The sequence below is a fragment of the Silene latifolia genome, chromosome 3 (assembly GCF_048544455.1).
Source record: "Silene latifolia isolate original U9 population chromosome 3, ASM4854445v1, whole genome shotgun sequence".
Taxonomy (NCBI): Eukaryota; Viridiplantae; Streptophyta; class Magnoliopsida; order Caryophyllales; family Caryophyllaceae; genus Silene; species Silene latifolia.
The window spans coordinates 54,793,883-54,812,074 of record NC_133528.1 but is presented as its reverse complement, the minus strand read 5'-3'; the positions used below and the strand labels follow the sequence as shown (position 1 = coordinate 54,812,074).

At 39.7% G+C, this 18,192-nt stretch overlaps 2 protein-coding genes across 2 annotated transcripts; one reads left to right on the top strand and one right to left on the bottom strand.

Annotated features, from left to right (window-relative positions):
* Window positions 1-2,263: 2,263 nt before the first annotated feature.
* LOC141647648 (uncharacterized) lies at window positions 2,264-6,190 on the bottom strand. Its single transcript, XM_074455929.1, has 2 exons — window positions 3,603-6,190; window positions 2,264-2,462 (listed from the first exon to the last, which is right to left on the bottom strand). The coding sequence occupies exon 1, from the start codon at window positions 3,984-3,986 to the stop codon at window positions 3,681-3,683; it is 306 nt and encodes a 101-aa protein (XP_074312030.1). The 5' UTR covers window positions 3,987-6,190; the 3' UTR covers window positions 2,264-2,462; window positions 3,603-3,680.
* A 2,204-nt stretch (window positions 6,191-8,394) lies between these two features.
* LOC141649090 (uncharacterized) lies at window positions 8,395-8,826 on the top strand. Its single transcript, XM_074457790.1, has one exon. The coding sequence runs from the start codon at window positions 8,395-8,397 to the stop codon at window positions 8,824-8,826; it is 432 nt and encodes a 143-aa protein (XP_074313891.1).
* The last annotated feature ends 9,366 nt before the right edge of the window (window positions 8,827-18,192 follow it).

Below are 18,192 nucleotides of genomic sequence, written 5' to 3'. Positions count from 1 at the left end.
GGCTTCTTAGAAGTAGATTAGAATAGAATTAGTCTTTAATCATTCTACAAATTATATTTTAATCTTTCCTTAATTATTTCTCAAACAATCTTAGATCTAGTTTTGTAATTGAACAATTCTTGGGTTTGTATTGGAGAATTGACAACTCTCCATCACTAATCAAAGTTTTCTTCCATTATTCTTCCAATTTTCTTTGTTAAATTCACGTTATTTACATTTGGATCTCTTGGGTATGTATTTGACGACTAAGTGGCAAGGTTAGTCTTCTTTATTTATGTTCATCTTTACTTTCCAAGTTGGTAACCTTCTTAATCCCTCTTTGTTTACTTGTTAATCTCTTATTTTATTACCTTTCTTAATCATCATGTTCATTTGTGTTGTGATGTTTGATACCATTGCTAGCATATTCATCATGATGTGTCGTGAGTAGTCTTCTAGCTAGGGTTGAGGGGGGGGGGGGGATTACGGGAGTAATTATGTGATAGATATATGATTAATGAGTTCACATGAATGCTTGCTTATTGTACTTTCAACTTATGCACATGTTATGTTTGATGAAATGCTTGATTGACAAACTAGCATGATTCTCTTATCTTTTCAGCAAGACTTGTAAGATATAAGCTAACTCAAGGCTTGTTAGACCACGCATATAGTTTAATAGGGAGACCAAAGTCGATGTACGTGTTGTAAAGTTATGACCAACTCGGCTCCGAGACCTAAGTCTCCCTAGGAATTGTAAGACATAAACTAACTCGATTCCAACACAATAATAATTGTTTCTATCTATCTGACTCATTTATGTGATCTTACCATGATTACCTTATGACCCCATGACACCCTATTGTCTTTAATCATTTGTTTACATCTCCATTTTTAACTTGACTTGTTCTTCATTTTTACATTTCCTTGTCGTAGTTTAGAACACAACCTCAAACCCCAATAATTGTGACACTAGCATAAATTGAGATAGATAGACTTAGAACCCAAAGTTGTATCGTGGATTGACTTCGACTTAACCACTTACTAGTTGTTTGTTGAGAATATAAATGTGTTTGAATGAGTGAACAACGACTCGCTCACATCAAAATGGCACCATTGTCGGGGACAGTGTTTTGTGATTAAGTTCTTGTTTGTTTGTATATTTTAATTGTGCTTTAACCATGAGGAACTTGTTCCTCAAGGTTGTTTTTACCGTTTTCTTATAATTTCCTTGTTTGTAGTGACAGACTAAAGTCATATGCCTCAAATTAACAATTTATATCAATTAAATCCAAATACTAAACCGTAGTAAAGCGGAAATAAGGGTCGAACCCAAGGGAATCAGATTAACAATTTATGCAAATTATAATAATGTAGGAAAAGTCGATCTCTAATGTAATTAAAGACCGTAGTAACACAAAGGGAGGGATTTGAGTTGATTTTCTAATGAACTAAGATTAATAGCTAACGCAAATTGAGTAATAAAACTAATGACTTTCAGTGTATCAAATGATTTAAAAGGGTCTTATAGCCAAGCATATATCCATACTCAATAACAATTGATCACTGTAAGACGATTTCAATTACTAATCTTGATTACTCTATTGTGAGTGACAAATTCCAATTCTCCTTACGAATAGTTAATTAAAACGAATCCCGTTCTTAATCAACCCTAACTGTTAAACAACCTTAACAATCCAGTTCAAGATTTAATTCAATAGCAGCAATATAAAATAGAGAACTCGATAGAGAATAAATAATGCATCTAACCCAGTTGCACTTTAGATATTTATGTGAATCGCTTCTAAAAACTAATACCAACGTATCCCGTTCAATATTAATTCCTAGCTGTTACAAGCGTAGAGTTAATCAATAAATCCTATTCAATTAATAATACTAACAATAGAATGAAGAAATCAATCACTAGTTGTACACCTAGAAATAATCAATCAACATTCATATAATTAATAATAACTAAGCAATTCACAATAATCAAGAAGAGGAACTAAAACATTCAAACTCACAATCGGTTTAAGAGTGCTTCAATTGCTTGAGTGTAAGAATAAAGATTAGTTACACATCGTTTGCCAATAACAATAATAGGGTTTTTTTTTTCTAAAAAGCTGCGTAAAAATCTTCTAAAGCTTTATTAACAAGTTATATAGTAATAAGGTCTAAAACTAGATTATGAAATAAAGTGTTAAATAATAAAAGTAATAATCGGAACAAACCGACTGAAGTAAAGAAACGAAATAGTCAAGTGTAGGTTGCGCTTCAGTCGCGCCTCGGTCAAATAAATGCAGGTCGTGAAAGCTGTTGCCGCGTCTTAGTCTTTGTCCCATGCACGCACAATTAGTGCATCTTAAGCGCACACGTCTCAGGTATCTTCATAGGTATCCAGGCCCATCTTTCCTCGGACTTGGACTCCGTTTTAAACTTGTAAAACTGGCCCAATAGCTAACCAAAGCTCACTAAAAAATAACCTGCAATTAAGTTCCATAACACTACTTCAAACCGTCAAAACCATACGAATTCGCTCCAAATAACTACGACTAAATGAGTCGTATCAATTTCCCCATGCTTGAACTTTTACTCGTCCTCGATGTAAAACCAAAGGACACAATGAAATGTATACCAACACAAGCTCAAACCCAGCACATGGTAGAAAATGACTCATAACAAATAATGCTCTCTTCCTTCATTCAACCTCCAAAACACCTTCTAGTGTACATCACAACCACCGCCTAGTAACACAACAACAAGCAACAACAACTAGCAACACAACAACCCACAACATGTATACTGCAACACATAATTGTTTTTCCGCATCTTCAAAATAAAATAAAGCAACATAGCAGTCATGGTGAAAAGAGGTCACCACAAGACACCGATACAAAAGAATGCTATGCCCCTTATCGCTCCAACCTAAATACATTCATATGGCATTAAAATGTGACATGCCCATAACTAGCAAGATATGTTTTACTACTAAAATCTCCAAGCCAAGAGAATCAAGCTAACCTCCTCTACCTTAGCACAGAAACACAAAGCCAACAATCGCATAAAGAAAGTGCAAACAACAACAACAAAGCATAGCAATTATTCTCACCTTAGCCACTAGTCCTAACCGACCGACCTTCTTTAGCACCCTTCTTATGACGCCACACCAAAAATAGGACAAAAAAAATTAGTGTGAAATGGATTTTTTTTCCTATTCCTCTCATTTCGCCTAGAGCGCCCGCCCTTGCGGGTTTTCACTCTAGCTATTTTCCTCACACAACTCTCGTGGCACGCATCCGAATTCTTCATTTTACCCGGAGCGTCCTTGCGGGTTTTCACTCCGTCCTCGGCCACTTTTCCCATTTTTTGCCTAGGCACCCGCCCTTGCGGGTTTTCACCTAGCCGGGTATTTCTCTTTTTGTTTTTGTTTTTTCAGTTTTCATTTTTTTTTCTTTTTCAGCTTTTTTTTTATTTCTTTTTTAAATGGAAACAAAGCAAATTAAATTAAAAGTGACGGAATAAAATATGTACAATAGTGCATATAACCCTCCCCATGCTTAAACTCAACATTGTCCCCAATGTTGTACGGGAACGCAAAAGAAAAAAAAAATAAGGGGGCATACCACCAATTAGGAAGAACGAGATCCGCAGCACTAGCCGAAGCACGAGCGACGGGTCTGCTGCCTCGCTCGAGCACGAGCCTATCTGTCAAGACGTCTAGTAGCCAACTCCGCATACAAGGTAGCCTCAAGGAGTTTGTAAGACTCCAGATACATGTCCTTGAACATGTCACTCATGGCACGCTGAAGTGCCGAAGACTCCCTGTTCTGATCATGAATAGCCTCCATCTCATCCCTTAAGTCCTCCAAATCAATCTCCATACGGCCTCTACAAGTAGCATCACCAGCTACTAATCCAGCACCAGCACTAATACTAATACCCTCACCATCATCAGCCTCCTCTTGCTCATCATTCACAGGTTTGCCCGAACCGTCAGCCTCCTCCATGGTGACATCCTCACCACCCTCAACTCTATTATTCTTCTTCTTTGAGGCGACTAGAACAAGTAGCTCCGGAGGGTCCTGGGGAATGTATAGATCGCTATTATGCGGCCCCACCTGAATCAGCACTTCCTACGGGCAAGGTAGTCTCAAGTAGGCTTCCTTGTTACCAGTGCCTAACAGCAAAGCATAGGCCAACTCTTCACAATCAATGCGACCCAACATCTGCATATGGCAACACATGGACTCAATGGTCAAAGAAGAGATCCCGCAGACGCGATCTCGGGGTCTAACTCATACCCCAAATGAGTAGAAAGCAAAGTCACCATTCCTCCAATAGGAATCTTACCAGTTATCACACTCCAAATCTCAATACACATTTGAACAAACTCGCTCACCCAATCCGGCCGACCTACTCCTTCCGGCCCCATACCCCACAACATGTCAATCTCACTCCGGTTGATATTGGTAGGTTCTCCTTGGCATAAGAATGTCATGACAAGGACACGGTGAACAAAGCGGAATGCCGTGTGAGGTATCCTAGAACTTTTCTGAGTGCAACCAGTACTACGCTGATGAGTAAGTGCATACCAAAATTTGTTTTTCACCGCCCAAGAGGAAGTACCAGCCCAACTCTCCATATCAGCTCTCGGGGCTACACCAAAAATCTCCCGCAATGAACTATATGACAACACAGTTTATTGGTTCATTAATTGAAATTTAATGCTAGGAAGGTCACTCTCGGACACACACTCAACGGTGGATAAGAACTCCAACGTCAATCACTTATACGTTTCAGCCTTCTTATTCAAAAACTGACTCAAACTAGCTCGTCCTAACAACACCTCCACCACCTTAAGGACTCCCAACTGACTCAATGCCTCTCTGACAAAAAATTTGGTTACACGAATGGTTCTGTTTGGAAGGATAAGGGCTTTCAAATGCTTCTTTTGGGCATCAGTCAAGTTACATCCCATATAGTCTACAGCGGCACTAGCACTTGAGGTACTGGCTGCGACTTTTGAGGTAGTTTTTGTAGCTTTTATGGGTGGATTTTTCCGTTTTGGGGCCATCGTACGACAACTTGCAGCAACCTGTCAACAACAACTAGTAACAAATTCACAACAACTCAATCCAACAACATTACCTCTATTCCAACAACGCCTCAAAATACCAACACTCCACAACACTCACGACAAAACATGACACAGCACTCACGATGCAACTCGCTTTTAATTCCAGAAATTCACAGCCTAGCAACAACACAGTAGCCTCGACAACACACCCCTCAGCAACTGTCCAACACCAACAGCAACAATACAGCAACAAGAACATAGCAACCCAAAAGCAACACTCCCGACACTTCACAAAAGCAACTTCAGAGTCTCCCTGCAACTCAAAAACTCACAATACTCCAACTCCAGCAATGATACGATTTAGCGAATTTGAATTTATGTAATAAGAAAAGGAAAACACAAAGAGATGAGTACTTACAACCCAAGCAATTGTGAAGGTGACTGAGCAATTTGAAATCGACACACAATACGCAGATTAATCGCTCAAAACTTGCAATTGAAGTAGCTATTTCCAATTCAGAAATTAAGGGTATAAAACCCCATGCTTTCGTCCCAATTTCAGCAATATAGGGACGGAATTTCAGCAAGAAAGGATCGAAACTTACACGAATTGGGGAAGAATTTGTTGGGTTTGTTTCAATTCCATAATTAGGGTTAGAAAACCCCCAAATTTTCGCACAAATTGCAACAATTAAGGATGAAATCTCAGCAAAATAGGAGTGAACAATCACGTTTTGGGAATAATTGCACCAAGAATCCCCAATTGCTTCAGAAATTAGGGTTATAAACCCCAATATTTCGCACCAAATTTCAGTAGTATAGAGATGAATTTGGAATTTGAACAATGAATTAACACGAAGTAACGATATCAGGCGGATTAATTTTTTTTTTTTTTTGTGATTTATTGAGCAGCAATTTGGGGGAGGGATTTGGAAAGAAGAAAGGATTGATGTTTGAATGGATTGATTTTAGGAAATAGGAAGAAGAGAGGAAAGGGAATTAGTCGAAGGAAAAGGGTTATTACCTGAGAATGAAGCGCGCGACATTCAGGTGAACGTCTAGTGAACCTCAGATGAACGTCCAACGCACATAAAACGCGCATAGGGTGAACGGTGAACGTGAGATAGAGACTGCTCGCTACCGATTCTTCGATTTATGCGCGTGAGAATAGTGCGCTCGAGGCTCAACTATGGCGCGCAATACTTAACTCTCCGTCTTGAGGACTTGACCTCACATCTTGACCCTCCGTCTTCACGACTTTTCCCCCCCGTCTTGAAATATTGTTCTACGGTCCTAGTATACATAATAAACCGTCAAAATAAAATTAAATAAAACGAGTAATAAACATAAAAACAATGCAATTTCTAATTACTAATGAAACGAAATAAATTAACTAACTATGAAACTTAATTAAAGAAATATTACAAATAAAAAGGATCCAAAATCCGGGTTGCCTCCTATTAGCGCTTTTGTTTATAGTCGTTTGCTCAACTTAGTGCTGAAATTAATCTTCATAAATGGGGTCGTATAGATCCAGTGACTCTACCACCTCAATCTCGACACCATCATGATAGGGCTTCAATCTTTGCCCATTTACTTTTAGCACTTTGTCCGTCGTCGGATCTCGTACCTCAACTGCACCATGAAGATAAACATTAGTAATTATAAGTGGACCGATCCAACGGGATTTCAACTTACCTGGAAATAGACGAAAGCGGGATTGGAACAAAAGGACTTTCTGACCAACTTTAAAGTCCCGTCTCAATATCATCTTGTCATGCCAAGCTTTCGTTCTTTTTTTGTAAGTAGCTGCATTCTCATATGATTCAAGTCGGAGCTCTTCCAACTCTTGAAATTGCAACTTCCGATGCAACCCCGCATCATCCTTGCTCGTGTTGAAGCTTTTTATTGCCCAATATGCTTTATGCTCCAATTCTACAAGTAAATGACACGCTTTCCCAAATACATGTTGATAAGGTGAAATACCAATCGGGGTTTTATAGGCCGTCCGATAAGTCCATAATGCATCATCTAATCTCAAACTCCTATCCATCCGATTGTGATTCACCGTCTTCTCAAGGATAGATTTAACTTCCCTATTGGACACCTCAGCTTGTCCATTGATTTGAGGATGATATGCCGTGGAGACTTTATGAGTAACACAATACTTTTTGAGCAAAGCACTAATTGTCTTGTTGACAAAATGAGTTTCATGGTCACTTATCAAGGCCTTCGAAATTCCAAATCGAGCAAATATGTTAGCCTTGATAAAATCCGCCACTACCTTTGAATCATCGGTCTTAGTGGGGATAGCCTCTACTCACTTAGACACATAATCTACCGTAAGCAAAATGTAAATATTACCATATGAACTTGGGAAGGGACCCATGAAATCGATCCCCCAAACATCGAAAATCTCACAATTAAGCATGTAGCTTTGCGGCATCTCATTCTTTCGGGAAATATTGCCTACTCTTTGGCAATTGTCATAAGTTTGACAAAATCCATGAGCATCTCTAAACAAAGAAGGCCAATAAAACCCACAATCTAGCACCTTTCTCACCGTTCTTCTTGCACCAAAATGACCACCACAAGCATGTGAGTGGCAAAATGTAAGGATAGAGGTCATCTCATTCTCAGGTATACACCTTCTTATGATTTGGTCGGAGCAATGCTTCCATAAATAAGGCTCGTCCCACACATAATACTTCGCATCACTACGAAGCTTGTCTTTTTGAGATTTGGAGAAGCCTTGTGGAAATTTAGAAGAGCACAGAAATTTTACAAGATTGGCATACCATGGCTCTACAGAACGAATAGCGAACAAGCTCTCATCAAGAAATAATCCTATCACCGGATTTTTCTCATGTGGATTTGCATCAACATCCACTAACCGGCTCAAATGGTATGCTACAACATTTTCTGCTCCCTTGTCTTTTACCTCCAAATCAAATTCACTAAGCAATAGAATCCATCTTATCAATCTCGGCTTAGATTCTTTCTTTTCCATCAAGTGGCGCAGCACTGCATGATATGAAAATACCACCACTTTCGTACCAAGTAAATAGGACCGGAATTTTTCCAAAGCAAAAACAATCGCTAGAAGCTCCTTCTCAGTTGTGGTGTAATTCCGTTGTGCTTCGTTTAGGGTCATGGATGCATAATGAATAACATGGGAAGCCCTCCTATTCTTCCAACCCAACACTGCCCCCAATGCATAATCACTCGCGTCACGCATGATCTCAAAGGGAAGAGACCAATCCGGTGCTTGAATAATTGGAGCGGAGGTAAGCCTACCTTTTAACTCATCAAAAGCCTCCTTACAAGCCTTGTCAAAGATGAAATATCTCTCCTTTTGCAACAACTTGCATAAAAAAGTGAAGGTTAATGAACATGTGTCTGCTATGTTTCAAAGAAAATTACCTACTAAGTGTAGTGATCCGGGCATGTTCACTATCCCTTGCATCATTGGAAACACTAAGATTAAAAAGGCCATGTTAGATTTAGGAGGTTCTATTAATGTGATGCCTTACTCCTTGTACCAATTTATGAAACTTGGTCCTTTGCATGATACTAGTGTTGTTATTCAGTTAGCTGATAGATTGAATGTCTACCCAAAGGGGATTATCGAGGATGTGCTTGTTTTGGTTGATAATCTTATCTTTCCTGCCGGTTTTTATGTGCTAGACATGGAACATGATAAACATGCGGCTCATATTATGTTAGGTTGGCCATTCTTGAAAACTGCTAGCACTACGATTGATGTGTAGTCGAGTGGGTCTATGACTATGGAGTCTAGTGGTCAGGTGGTGCAGTTTAACATCTATGATGCTATGAAATATCCTGATGACTACCACTCTTTGAATTTTATTGACATTATTGACCCTTTAGCCCAAGATTTCTTTGGTTTTAATGGTGATGATGAGTTGCAGGTAGCTTTGGAAAATAGTGTGGATGGTCAAGAGGTAGAATATGCTTTTTCTACTAAGTTGCAGGAAGTGGTGGCCGAATTACATAAGTTGCAATTGGAGGAGCTTCCTTTGGATTTTAATAATGAACCCGCGGTAGAAACCTGCATGGCCATTCTTGAAATCTTTCTCCTTTTGCAACAGCTTGCATAAGGGTGAAGCGATCTTAGAGAAGTCTTTAATGAACCTGCGGTAGAAACCTGCATGGCCAAGAAAAGATCGAACTTCATGGACATTAGTAGGGTAAGGTAGAGAAGAAATAGTATCAATCTTAGCTTTATCTACCTCAATACCTTTCGAAGACACAACATGTCCAAGTACTATACCTTGTTCCACCATAAAGTGACACTTCTCAGAAATTCAAAACAAGGTTAGTATCAATACAGCGCTAAGAACAAGAGAAAAATGGTATAAACAAGTATCAAAAGAATCACCATGCACCGTAAAATCATCCATAAACACCTCAATGAAGCGTTCAACATACTCAAAAAATATGCTAACCATACATCGCTGAAAAGTAGCAGGTGCATTACAAAGTGCAAAAGGCATGCGTCGATATGCAAAGGTACCAAAAGGACAAGTAAATGTGGTTTTCTCTTTATCCTCAAGGGCAATAGCTATTTGAAAATACCCTGAATACCCATCTAAAAAGCAATAATAAGCCTTTCCCTCTAGTCTTTCAAGCATTTGATCAATAAACGGAAGAGAGAAGCGGTCCTTTCTAGTTACCGCATTCAGCCTACGATAATATATACAAACCCTCCAACCATTTTGGATCCTGGTGGGTACAAGCTCACCATCTTTGTGCTCAACTACGGTCACCCCAGACTTCTTATGGACTACTTGGGTAGGACTCACCCATTTACTATCAGAAATAGGATAAATCATATCTAGTTGAAGCAATTTGAGAACTTCTTTCTGTGGGGTAATATCCGTATAAGACCCTTTAAATTTAGGACTATAACGTAAATTTAACATGTGAAATATGGTCATAAACGAAATACAACAATGAAACGATAAAGATTAAGAATCAACCTCGGGTCCTTTGATGCACGGCGTAAAGAACAGAAATCAACAGAGATTTCCTCCTAATTGTTGCACCCAAGACCGTCTGAGACTATGCCCTTGTGCTAGAAATGCTTTCTAATTGACTTGCAATATAGAGAAAGCTCTTGTGAGGTTTTACGATGTGAGATCTAGGAATTTCAGAGAAAGTTACACTGAAACCCTAATTGTTTTTCACTAATGATCATTAGGTTAACAAGAAGGAGGAGGCTCTCCTTTTTGTTCTTCTAATTCGGCCAAACCGAGAGCCCTAGGGGAGGGAGTGGGCTTTCACTTCCTCCTTCTTTTAACTCGTAGTCCGACCAATTCCGCTAAAATGTATATGACGCGATTTTCATTATAAATCGTCATCGGTTATCGGCTATTAAAATATCAACTAATAACATGGGTTAGTTGAATTATTAATACATGTCCGACAAAGACGATATTGTATAATTTATTCAATATACATTAATTAAATATAATCGTTTATATTTAATTTACGAATTAACTGTTTAATTCGCCTTAGCCCATAATATTTAATCCGTATTAAATATAATATCTCAACATCACATTTTGACTAATTACTAGTCAAATAACTCGGACTAACCGGTTAGTCAAAATTGGCATCTACATGATCGTATTTTCATACTTGTCACATCTCTCAAACGTATCCTATAGGTGTGACTTTTAGGGACCAGTTGATCACCGCCATCCGTATGACAATAACGTCAAACTTATCTAGCAAGCCAACCGTTATTGATAAACGTGGATCAACTGATAATAATACCAAAAGTATGCCCTTTGATCCTTTTAGAGATTTATAAGTCCTTGCACTAACTGTTAAGGACACCAACCCCAACAAGCTCCCACTTGTCCGTACAAGTGTATGTGCAATGACGTTATCCGCACTAACTGGAGGACACAAGCTCCAACAAACTCCCACTTGTCCGTACAAGTGTATGTGCGATAACCGATTCTCATATTCATTTAAAACTTTCTCCCACTCAATGTAAAACAATTTGCAGATCCGGATCCGCAAAGATCGTATTTTACAATCGATCTGTATCAAGAGTGGTTTCCCCGACTAGAGAGTAACTTAACTGATAAAACGAATCCGTATCCGAGCATGGCCATGCATTTCGATTCTGACTCCTCGAGTGGCCCTGAGAAATATCGAGTACCTGATAAAGGCTGAATATTTCCTTCAACTCAAACTCCTTCCGATCTAAGCACAGCATGAAATGACCCAGAAAAAATCTACTTGGCCCCCTGTTACGGATGACCGTGAGAAAGAAACCAAAGTCACCCAAAATCTGCCTTAGTCTCAAGAGACAGTCGATAGTCAAAAGAATCGACTCTTAGGATCACCATGGAGGTCCTATCCACGACCGGGCACCGAATGTTATAAAACATTTAGGACTCCACGTCGATGTCACAATTGTGTCCTACGAGATATCCGTATAAATCGCCTCTGTGATTGGTCAGTCAACCGGTTGACTTATGGCTCGTTGAACCCACCATCAACCAACGTCACAAAATAATTGCCAGAGTTATCAGCTCATATGGGCAATTAAGGACTGAAAAATATAATGTTCGTTCAGTTCACTTTGTGGTGTTCAAAAATTGTCGTACAATTCCACATGAAAAACAAAATATATAAATATCAAAACGATGATGTCGAATAGCGTACAAACGAGAATGAATCTAATCCATAAAAGAGTACTACAACTTAGGAACACGTTTAATTCCTATGGAATTAACGTGCCCTTCATGCTTATCTTGTCGTAATGGTTTAGTGAGAGGATCTGCTATGTTATCATCTGTAGCAATCTTTTCTATCACTACTTCCTTTTGCTCCACGTAATCCCGGATTAGATGAGCTTTCCGTTGTACATGTCTAGACTTGTTGCTAGACTTTGGCTCCTTAGCTTGGAAGATGGAACCACTATTGTCGCAATAGATGGTTATCGGGTCATTCGAACTAGGCACTACGGATAGTCCATGTAAGAATTGACGCATCCATATCGCTTCCTTTGTAGCTTCGGCACGCAAAGATAGTACTCGGACTCGGTCGTAGAATCTGCTTTGTAACAGTTTGTTTGGAACTCTTCCACCGATCGCAAAGACCATTAAGAGTAAAACGAATCCAGACTGAGATTTCGAGTCATCACGATCCGTTTGGAAGCTAGCATCTGCGTAACCGGTTGCGTATAGCTTTTGAGGGCCTCCATAAGTCAATGCCCAATCTTTAGTCCTCCGTAGGTACTTAAGAATGTTCTTGACAGCCAGCCAATGTGATTCACCTGGATGCTGTTGGAATCGACTTGTCATACTCAATGCATGTGCCACGTCCGGACGTGTGCATATCATGGCATACATGATTGATCCTATAGCCGAAGCATAAGGAATCCGTGTCATGCGCTCTTTCTCTTCCGGTGTCTCTGGTGCCTGAGACTTGCTCAAATGCACCCCTGGAGCCATAGAAAGAAACCCCTTCTTGGAGTTAGTCATGTCTTTGAATCTCTCTAGGACTTTGTCTATGTAAGACTCTGATCGAGAGATAACATCCGTCATGATCTATCTCGATAGATACGGATGCCTAGAATTCTTTGCGCCTCTCCCAGATCTTTCATCTGGAAATGGTTTTTCAACCATACTTTCACCGAAGTTAAGAGAGGTATGTCATTCCCAATCAGGAGTATGTCGTCAACATACAATATTAGGAAGACAATCTTGCTCCCACTCGACTTGATATATAAACATGGTTCCTCGACCGATCGAGTAAATCCATTTTCTTTTATCACTTGGTCGAAGCGATGATTCCAACTCCTTGATGCTTGCTTAAGTCCATAAATGGAACGCTTAAGTTTGCACACTTTCTTAGGATGTAAAGGATCGATGAAACCTTCGGGTTGTACCATGTACAACTCTTCCTCCAAAAAACCGTTTAAGAAGGCGGTTTTCACATCCATTTGCCAAATTTCATAGTCATGAAAAGCGGCAATCGCTAAGATAATCCGAATGGAACGCAACATGACTACGGGTGCAAAGATTTCATCGTAGTGCAAACCTGGCACTTGGGTGAAACCTTTAGCAACTAGTCGTGCTTTATAGATATCTTGTTGACCTTCCACAGAATGCTTTATCTTGTAAAGCCATTTGCATTGAAGGGGACGAACCTTAGCAGGTAAGTCAACAAGATCCCATACGTTGTTCTCATACATAGAGTCCATCTCAGATTGCATGGCCTCAAGCCATAGCTTTGAGTCATAACTAGTCATGGCACCTTTATAGGTTGCGGGTTCACTACTCGTTAAGAGTAGAACGTCATCTATGTCATGATCCTCGACCATACCAATGTATCTGTCCGGAGGAATAGAGACTCTTCCCGACCTCCTAGGTTCCTCAGAAATGTTAACCGCAGCCGGGATTGAAGGAATAGGTTCCTCCAATAGTTGCTCGGTACTTGGTTCTGGAATCTCCGACAGTTCGAAGGTTCTATCACTCTTTGCATTCTCGAGAAATTCCTTCTCTAAGAATGTCGCACTAGCCGCAACAAAAACACGTTGTTCGGTTGGCGAATAAAAGTAATGACCAAGCGTTCCTTTAGGATAACCTATAAAGTACGTCTTGACCGATCGCGGGCCGAGCTTATCCTCGTGTCTCCACTTGACATAAGCCTCGCAGCCCCAAATCCGTATAAAGGACAAGTTAGGGACCGTTCCCTTCCATAGTTCATATGGAGTCTTGTCAACAGCTTTAGACGGACTTCGGTTAAGTATTAGAGCGGCTGACAAAAGAGCATAACCCCACAATGAGTCAGGCAACACGGTGTGACTCATCATGGATCGAACCATATCAAGTAGTGTTCGATTTCTCCGTTCGGACACACCATTCAATTGAGGTGTTCCAGGTGGAGTTAACTGTAGGGCAATCCCACAGTCCTTTAGGTGTTGATCAAACTCGTGAGAAAGATACTCGCCACCACGATCTGAACGTAGTGTTTTAATCTTTCTACCCAATAGGTTCTCAGTACCTATTCTCGGTATTCTTTGAATTTCTCAAAGGATTCACTTTTATGTTTCATTAAGTAGACATAGCCATATCTACTTAAATCATCCGTGAAAGTGATGAAATACCTATAGCCTTCTCGTGCGGTGATTGACATAGGACCACATACATCCGTGTGTATGAGTCCTAATAGGTCAGCAGCGCGCATTCCAACACCTTTGAAGGAAATCCGAGTCATCTTACCGATGAGACATGATTCACACGTGCCATATGATTGGAAATCAAAAGCCGAGATAGCTCCATTCTTGATGAGCTGTTTAACGCGTTTCTCATTAATGTGTCCCATACGGCAGTGCCATAGATACGTTTGATCTTTGTCACCGACCTTTAACTTTTTATTCATTACGTGTAATATTTCGGTTGTCTGATCTAAAACATAAATTCCGTTCATGGAGACTGCCTTGCCATAAATCATATCGTGTAACGAGAAAATGCAAGTATTATTCTCTATTACAAATGAAAATCCAAGTTTGTCAAGTGCAGAAACTGAAATAATGTTTTTCGAAAGACTGGGTACATAATAGCAGTCATATAATGACAACTCAAATCCGCTAGGAAGCTGGATCACATATGTCCCCTTTGAGATGGCAGCCACTCGTGCTCCATTCCCGACACGCAGTCCACCTCACCCTTTACGAGGGGTTCGATGTTTCGGAGCCCCTGCACATGATTACACAGATGAGAACCACAACCAGTATCAAGTACCCAAGTTCCGTAACTTGCGTGGTTAATCTCAATCATATGAATAAAAGTAGAAGAAGAAGACATACCAACAGGTTTAACACGACCGCCTTTAAGTCTTCATGATAAACAGACATGTACGCCTCCAATGCCCAGTCTTGTGGCAATGATGGCACTCCATGTTTTCATTCTTGCTCTTTGTCGCGCCTGATGAGGTGCTCGACTCACCAGGCCCACTCTTACCTGAACCCGACTTCTTGAACTTCGGTTTACCTATTGCTAGGTTTGCCTGAGCTTTACCCTTACCTTTCCCCTTGTTTGTCACAACGAGAACATCCTTTCAAGCTCCCACTGAACTTCATGTCCTTCTCGGTCCATACGAGAAGGGAGTGCGATTCATGGGGGTTTTCTTCAAATCATTCATATAGTAATTCGCTCTAAATTGCGAAAAACCATCGTGGAGTGAATGAAGCATGCGGTCGATAACAATGTTCTCGCCGATGTTACAATCAAAGGTCTCCAGCTTCTCGACATTCTCAATCATGCCGAGAATGTGTGGGCTAACAGTTGGCCCTTCCGAGTCTCGCATCAAAGAAGTGAGTGGTATGCTCATAGGTCACGATTCTCGGTGCTTTCGAGAATTCCTTGGTGAGCGTGGTGAAAATCTTGTTCGCACCATGGGCTATGAAGCGTTTCTGCAAATTGGGTTCCATTGCAAAAATGAGTACGTTTTTAATCGCACCCGCTTCCATACAGAAATCATTAAACTTGGTGATTTCAGCAGCTCTAGCCGTGGGACCTGGGTTTGCCGGGATGGGCTCTAATAGATATTTGAGCTTCCCGTCAGCAGCAGCAACATTCCGTAATCCCGCCTCCCAGTCCGCGAAGTTTGATCCATCATTTTTCAGTCGAGTAGACTGATTCATCTGATTCATGAAGATCCGAAGCCAGGACTCACGGTCCAATGTGGCACTTGGCATTGGGTTATCTGTAGAACCAGCCATTTGTTTTTAGCAGTTTAAAAGTTCGTGATCTACACTGAAAAGAAAGAAAAACAAAAACGAAATAAGCAACTCATCGAGGTGATTTAAGTCTATTTAAAAATTCATTTTAACGTGTAGACTCGTGCACTTGCATAATTGATCTCCCTCAAGAATGATACAAGTAATCCCAAGACTCAATTTCTGTATATTGATAAGCTAACTGTTTAGCTAATTCTTCCGGAAGAACTCTTGGTCGATAGATTTCCGTAAATCCTATCTATAGTCCACCATAGTCACAGGGTCGTACGAGTGACCATAGTGTTGAGATAAAATAGGTCAATCGGTTCCAACTTACCCGACGTAGAAGGGGTCATATTATGCCTACCGACGAAGAAGGGACTCATTGGAGTTTGACCTATAAAGACTATTCTCAATTTTTGTTTATACGAGGAAGATCCCATCAAATTAATTATAATTCATATTAAGTGAACGAATAACTAGCGTCTGCGTGAATGAATTAATTTAGGTGATGGCTTAAAATCATGTGACATAAGAATGTCAAAGAAAACTAACTCGTGACCTCTATATGTGTCAGTTTTCATGCAATAATTAGGTGGTTTGGTTTTTAGGCGGAAAATGATGCATATTATCGTTACGAAAAAAAAATAAAAGAATGCAATACGTAAATAAAATTCCTAGTGTGGCCTATCCTAATAAAAAGAACATAAAAACAACTTTGGAATCCACCGTTGGACCCGAGAAGCTTGTCTTGATGTTCCATCTTGATCCATGTAGCGGGAGTGAGCATCCGGTCTCCATCTTTGGTCTTCTCAAAAATTACAATTTAAAATTACAAATATAAACCTATTTACATTCTAATTAAAAACTGTAATTACAAGTGAAAAATCTAAAACGGAGATACGAGATCTCAAAATACAACCAAGACCGTGTTCCATCATTACGGTAACACGTTCTACTAAGGCCACACTAAGTTACAACTGATTGTAAAAATAAATACGTAATAAAAGGCATTCAAAAGCATTCAAAATTAACGATAAATAAATGCATCAACTAAAAACAAATTCATTCGTGACATAATTCCGTAATTATGTTAAATTTATCCAAACCACCTTTTAATGATTAAGATTCATGTGATAAAACCGCTTCTATCAATTTAATTTTAATCTAATACAGTCCGTTACTTTAAATACGCTTTAAAATAACTTAATGGTACGTGTGTGAACCGTTTCACAATCATAGCGAGTGTACAATATCCGTATAAAGTACACATTAAGGCCAAAAGAAAATTTAAAACAAAAGAATAAATTTTCAAAGCTGCCAGAAACAGAAATCCCTCGATCCAGGGACAAAAGTGCTCGATCGAGGAACAAAAGGGCTCGATCGACCGAACTGCAAGTCGATCGAGAGGATTGCCAAACAGAAAGTGCTCGATCGACTAAACTGGTGGTCGATCGAGTACTTTTATCAGCAAATCTGCTCGATCGAGTACGAGGACATCTCGATCGAGCAGAGGGGTTTTGAAAGGGGTCGATCGAGTACAACAAGGACTCGATCGAGCAAAAACAAGACAGAAAAAACCACTCGATCGATTAAAAACATGCTCGATCGAGTACAAAAATTTCTGGAAAAAACAAAACCCTCGTGAAAACTGTTTTGACGAAACAAAACAAAAACAATTTTGATCAAAACCGCATAAAAACAATTTCACAATTTGACAAAACTTGACATATTGTTATAATCTCCGTATAAAACAACAATATGCACAAAAACAAAACGAAAATCAGATGAAACAACCGTGTAAAACATGTCACGGTTTCAAAACAAAATTTTAGCCGTGTAAACAAGACACGGTTTTCGAGACAAAAACAACCGTTTCAAATCGTTTTATGAAAAATCACAATGATAATTTACGTGGCCTCGCTCTGATACCACTTGTGGGGTAATATCCGTATAAGACCCTTTAAATTTAGGACTATAACGTAAATTTAACATGTGAAATATGGTCATAAACGAAATACAACAATGAAACGATAAAGATTAAGAATCAACCTCGGGTCCTTTGATGCACGGCGTAAAGAACAGAAATCAACAGAGATTTCCTCCTAATTGTTGCACCCAAGACCGTCTGAGACTATGCCCTTGTGCTAGAAATGCTTTCTAATTGACTTGCAATATAGAGAAAGCTCTTGTGAGGTTTTACGATGTGAGATCTAGGAATTTCAGAGAAAGTTACACTGAAACCCTAATTGTTTTTCACTAATGATCATTAGGTTAACAAGAAGGAGGAGGCTCTCCTTTTTGTTCTTCTAATTCGGCCAAACCGAGAGCCCTAGGGGAGGGAGTGGGCTTTCACTTCCTCCTTCTT

What these genes read in the sequence shown, in the direction of transcription:
- LOC141647648 (XM_074455929.1), bottom strand. Translation starts at nt 3,986, where the DNA reads ATGGAGGAGGCTGACGGTTCGGGCAAACCTGTGAATGATGAGCAAGAG.
- LOC141649090 (XM_074457790.1), top strand. Translation starts at nt 8,395, where the DNA reads ATGAAATATCTCTCCTTTTGCAACAACTTGCATAAAAAAGTGAAGGTT.